Below are 6,000 nucleotides of genomic sequence, written 5' to 3' on the forward strand. Positions count from 1 at the left end.
ACCAGCAACCACACCACTAGACAAAGAGTTTTCCTCATCCATACCCACCACCACATTCACTCCTGCTGGACCAGTGACAACAGGGGGTGACATTTTGACCTCCGCATCATCAGGCACAAGGGGCTGATTCTCCTCCACGGAACTGGAGGTGACCTCACCCCTGGTCTTACGTGTGCCCTCCGCGTCATCAGATGATATTTTCCGCTGCTTTACTGTTACCAGGCGCCGCTGATCTTTCGCCACTGTGGGGCGCCGCTGATCCTTTATGTCAGCATCTTGTTGACCAGCAGCGCCAACACAGAACAGGACTTTGGGAGGAGGACCGGAACTCCCAGCCCCAGCAACCCCCTCACACTGCCGCCTCTCCTCAACTAAGTGATCAGCGGCAACAGCATTCAAGGGCACCGAAGCTACCGGAGCTGCCCCCGACACTGGGCTGCTCCCCCCTCCCACTGAGGAGCGCACCACAGCATCGTGGCCTGATCGTTTGCCCGCCGCCGGGCCGCCCTCACTGTCCAGCCTCTTGGCTGATGCACCTGCTGCTACATCCCCGCTACTACAAGCAGAGACGGAGCTCTGCGCCTCATTACCGTGCTCTGTAATCTCCCCGCGCCTTTGCACCGGATCCACAGCAGAACCCGGGCTGGGCTGGGCAACGGGGCTTATACAGCGAGCTGACCCTGCAACCGACTCAGGGGGTACAGGGAGGGGGGCATATACATAGCTTACCGCTTCCTGCAGCTTAGGTTTGATCTTCTTTACCTTTTTCTTCTGGCCCCCAGGTGCCTCCTCTGGTAAATCATCACCAAGATGGAAGTTCTGAAGGCACACTTGGGACTCCAGCAGCTTGATCTCTGCCATTAGCGCCCCTCCCTGGCCGATGTCACTGTCCTCCCCAGAGCCAGCAGAACTGCGACGAGATGTCATCGTCACCTGTCCAGCAGGGAGCTCGCTGCACGTGGCCTCTGAGTGACTAAGAGGGCTGCCAGGTGGAGCTTTCTGCTGGTCATCCTCCTCCTCATCATCATCATCCACCTGGCACTCAGGCTGCAGCCCCATCTGCCTTTGCTCTCTGTTATCAGCCATTTCCCTGAATCGATCTTCATTAATAAGTTTTTCCTTAAACGGTCCACTTTTTTCTCTTATGAAAGCTTTTCTGACTTCAAGCTCATTGATGTCCTCTTTCAGTCTCCTTACCTCCGCCTGGAGCTGATTCTTCCTCGGTTTGGAGGAACTTGCAGCTTTGTTGCTTGTGCAGCGCAGCTCCTCCCGGAGTCTCATCAGTCTCTTGCTAGCATCTTCATACTCACGGAGGTGGCTCATGACCCGGGAGGCATAGGTGGTCAGACTCCTGGGGACCCTGCAGCGCCCAACCCTCCTCGGTGAGGTCGGCCTCACCTCCGTGAGCACTCAGCTTTCCTCCAGAAGGGCCGCCATCTTGCATACTAGCAGGCTTCTCCTCCATGGAAGCCTTGCGGCTTCTCTGGGTCTCTGCAGACCTGGGGGGAGTAGGAGCCACATTGCTGCGACTCCTGGTGGAGCGTCTCACCCCCGAATCCTCTGATGTGCAGGCTGGTTGCTGGTTCCTTCTGCCCCCCGCCAGCCTGGTCCGGGAAGCAGAAGCCTGGGACTTGGCTCCCTCACTCATCCCAGGAAACCCACTCCCTCCCTGGGTAAGAGAGAGAGCAGGTCCCCAGGTGGAGAGATGGTGGTTCTCTGGAGCTCAGGAGCACACTGCAGGTTCAGCAGCGACCGCACCCACAATTAGCACAATGAGCAGCAGCTGAGCAGAGCTGCACCCACTATCCTGCTGGTGCAGTCACTGTGTACATACATTACATTACTGATCCTGAGTTACATCCTGTATCATACTCCAGAGCTGCACTCACTATTCAGCTGGTGCAGTCACTGTGTACATACATTACATTACTGATCCTGAGTTACATCCTGTATTATACTCCAGAGCTGCACTCACTATTCTGCTGGTGCAGTCACTGTGTACATACATTACATTACTGATCCTGAGTTACATCCTGTATTATACCCCAGAGCTGCACTCACTATTCTGCTGGTGCAGTCACTGTGTACATACATTACATTACTGATCCTGAGTTACATCCTGTATCATACTCCAGAGCTGCACTCACTATTCTGCTGGTGCAGTCACTGTGTACATATATTACATTACTGATCCTGAGTTACATGCAGTATTATACCCCAGAGCTGCACTCGCTATTCTGCTGGTGCAGTCACTGTGTACATACATTACATTACTGATCCTGAGTTACATTCTGTATTATACTCAAGAGCTGCACTCGCTATTCTGCTGGTGCAGTCACTGTGTACATACATTACATTATTGATCCTGAGTTACATCCTGTATTATACCCCAGAGCTGCACTCGCTATTCTGCTGGTGCAGTCACTGTGTACATACATTACATTACTGATCCTGAGTTACATCCTGTATTATACCCCAGAGCTGCACTCACTATACTGCTGGTGCAGTCACTGTGTACATACATTACATTACTGATCCTGAGTTACATCCTGTATCATACTCCAGAGCTGCACTCACTATTCTGCTGGTGCAGTCACTGTGTACATACATTACATTACTGATCCTGAGTTACATCCAGTATTATACCCCAGAGCTGCACTCGCTATTCTGCTGGTGCAGTCACTGTGTACATACATTACATTACTGATCCTGAGTTACATTCTGTATCATACTCCAGAGCTGCACTCGCTATTCTGCTGGTGCAGTCACTGTGTACATACATTACATTACTGATTCTGAGTTACATCCTGTATTATACTCCAGAGCTGCGCTCATTGTGACCTCACCTGCAGAGTAGTGAGTGATTGTGGACAGTGATGATGTCTGTATAGCGCTGTGGCAACAATGGTGTTTATATCAGTGACTAACGTAAATAATAATAACTTAATTTTTAAGAATAAATTATTACCTTTCTTATCTTTTGCGGGTTTTATCTTGAGTGACCTTTTATGTTACATTTATTGTTGTATTTTTTAGTGTTTGGGGGTCTCTAATAATTACTTGTATTTTGGGGCATTATCGATCATTTTATCCCCCCTACCCCTTGTAGATACGACTATGAAGAGGTCGATTCTGAAGGAGCCAACAAAATGATGAAAGACCTGGAGACGCTCATGTTTGACCGCTCGTTTTCGGGGCAGAAATTCTCCGTGGGGGAGAAGGTTTACACTGTGGAGAAGGCGGACAATTTTGAATATAGCGACTCTGTGGATGGAAGTATTTCCCGGAACCAGGTGTGTGCCGGGTGGTGGAGTGTCTGAATACGGCACGTATGCCGGTCTCCTGCAGTCAGCGGAGGATGGGAGTCATAGTGACAACTTCACCCCCGATACCTTGAAGTCTTGCCTCTTATTTTGCAGGATGAGTGATTTGTTGCCTTCTTTCATGTCGTCATATTAATCGTTCTGCTAATTTCTGTCATTAGGGATTAAGGATTATCTTCACCGACGGCTCCCGGATCATCTTCAGACTGAGCGGTACCGGCAGCGCCGGAGCAACTGTACGGTTGTATATAGACAGCTACGAGAAGGACGCCCCCAAAATATACGAGGACCCTCAGGTGGGTACAGTATTGTGTTGTATGAACCACTTCATTTTTTCCCGAGAACTTCAGAGCTGCACTCACGATTCTGCTGCTCTAAAACCTGTTTTCTGGCTGTTATTCTGACCTGTTTCTACAGGAAGATCTAGAGTGAATGCGTTAATGAGCATGGAGCAAGGCTTCGTTCAGGGGAACTTATTTTTGGACCCCGTGCTCCAGAGAACAAATTGACCACCATTGTAAAGTCCTGACATAATACTTCTCCCTGTATTCTCAACGCCAGCTCTCTCCGGGGCACAGAGGGGTGCAGCGCCTCCATGTTGTCCCTGCCGATGCCCTTCCTCTCTCTGAATCGCTGACTCAGGACGCCGTCCGGCCCACGAGCCCACAGTCCCCTACAAATCCCTCATTTATTGCTTGAGAATGTAGCAGTAATGAATTGGCCGACCCTCCGGCTCCTCCGGTTACCTGCACCTGCGCCTCTCCCGCGCCAAAGAATTGTTCCCGCGTGAAAAGCGACGTCGCTTAATTTAATCTTTCACACTGTGATTGACATTTTAATCAACTTTCCTCCTTCCCCGAAGGATTAGGCACAATTACCCACTTGTAAACCCCGGCCGCCCCTGGTACGCCGCCGTCCATTGTAGCGCCGGAACCAAACCTTGTATTGAGTTCTTAATTCCTAATGTCCGTCTTCGGCTCCCAGGACGGCGTCTCTCCCTGCGCGCGGCCAAGCTGGAATTCCTCCCTGTTCGTTGTGGTTTTTGGCTTCGGTCGCGTTTCCTGTCGTTTTTAAGGCAGCTCTGACACATGGCGTCCCTCGTATAATAAATTGTAGGGGGGTGGGATTTTATCCGCAGCTTTTTCACTTTAATTTTTATATCATTTTATTTAGAAATTGGAAAATCCAACAATGTCGAGCGCCATGAAGGACACAAGCCCGGGGTGGGATGGTTAGATTACAGACCCTGAGTTGTGCCCCCCATAATGTAGTCTACAGTATTAGCAATATTTTGTTTTACCGTCTCTTGCAAAAATTTTGCGAATCAATGGCTGCTGCAGGAAGCTGGATGGTTGTTATATGGCTGCCATTCACCTGGATGATTCGAGTCTGCCAGAACGGGGGCCGCTCTCATACAGGACCCCCACACGTGACTTAGTAGAGTATACTCATGTAAGCCCCCTTATAATGGTGTACCACTAATCCTAATGAAGCCTGCGGTCCGTGAGTGTCGCTCGCCTGCTCTCCTACATGTGTTCACCCCTCTCTCTTCTCTTCCCCGCAGGTCATGTTGGCTCCTCTCGTCACAATTGCATTGAAGCTCTCCAAACTACAGGAACGGACCGGCCGCACAGCCCCGACGGTCATCACATAAAACCTCTTGCTCCATCTCGCCCTCAGAAGTGTATTTTTGTGTAGATGCCTATAAATGTCCTCGTTGCCCCCCTTGTCGTGTCCGTCACACACATGTATATGATCCAGAGATGGAAGAGTAAAGGTGATTGGAAATGGAGATTTGTGCCTTGTTTTTTTCCATAGGTGCCTATAATGGACCGTAATAAGGGCTGCGGGCTCATGTTCTGCTCAACACGGGCAGCCGCGGCCAATGGAGGACCCTACATGAAGGTATATCTGCACTACTGGGCACAGATTTTACGACTGCGGCTGCCACATTTGGGTGAAACCTTCTTGCCGTAAGAATCCTGTGCCCCTTGGTCTCTGCGGGTGGGCGTGAAGTCACAAGCTTGAAGGGCGATTCCGGCTCCGATCACTGTCGTGTCAGGAGGTGAGCGGCGCTGGTGACAGCTGATACCGGCAGGGATCGTACACCTACACTATTGCCCGTACCTGCTGATTGCCCACGTAACGCGGGTAGCATCAGTAGACGTGACGTCAGCGGCCGGCTCACCGCCTGATGCAGAAATGTGAGGAGCCGGAATACTCCTAAAGCGACGCCACATCTCCTGAACCGAAGTGTGATTGTTAGTGATGAGCGAGTGAACTCATTGCTCGGGGGACCTCTGAGTATTTATGACAGCTCGGAGATTACGTTTTCATCGCCTCAGCAGCATGATTTACAGCTACTAGCCTGCATGATTACATGTGAGGATTCCCTAGCAACCAGGCAACCCCCACATGTACTCAGCCGGGCTAGTAGCTGTAAATCATTCAACTGCCGTGATGAAAACTAAATCTCCGAGCAGTCATAAATACTCGGAGGTCAGCCGAGCGAGCTCTGGAAAACCCGAGCAATGAGTATACTCGCTCATCACTAGTGATTATCCATTTACTCCTCCGTAGCATGAAGAGGAGTTTCTGTAAAATCTCCAAATATGCAGCAAATCTGGAAAACCTGCTGTGAATATGCGCTGTATGAACACATCCTAAAGGTAATGGA

General features: G+C 50.4%; 1 protein-coding gene across 2 annotated transcripts in view; it reads left to right on the plus strand.

The window, feature by feature from the left end:
• PGM1 (phosphoglucomutase 1) overlaps positions 1-5,115 on the plus strand; it is a 95,467-nt gene extending 90,352 nt beyond the window's left edge. Inside the window, exons 12-14 of one of the 2 annotated variants that reach the window (XM_069738190.1) lie at positions 3,110-3,293; positions 3,485-3,619; positions 4,888-5,111. In XM_069738190.1, the coding sequence (XP_069594291.1) occupies positions 3,110-3,293; positions 3,485-3,619; positions 4,888-4,977 (409 nt within the window). In that variant the 3' untranslated portion in view covers positions 4,978-5,111. Of the gene's footprint in view, positions 1-3,109; positions 3,294-3,484; positions 3,620-4,887 lie in introns of both variants that reach the window. The other variant, XM_069738188.1, reaches the window with a different exon arrangement.
• Positions 5,116-6,000: the final 885 nt, after the last annotated feature.

This window comes from Ranitomeya imitator, chromosome 8 (genome assembly GCF_032444005.1).
Source record: "Ranitomeya imitator isolate aRanImi1 chromosome 8, aRanImi1.pri, whole genome shotgun sequence".
In the NCBI taxonomy this organism is placed as follows: Eukaryota; Metazoa; Chordata; class Amphibia; order Anura; family Dendrobatidae; genus Ranitomeya; species Ranitomeya imitator.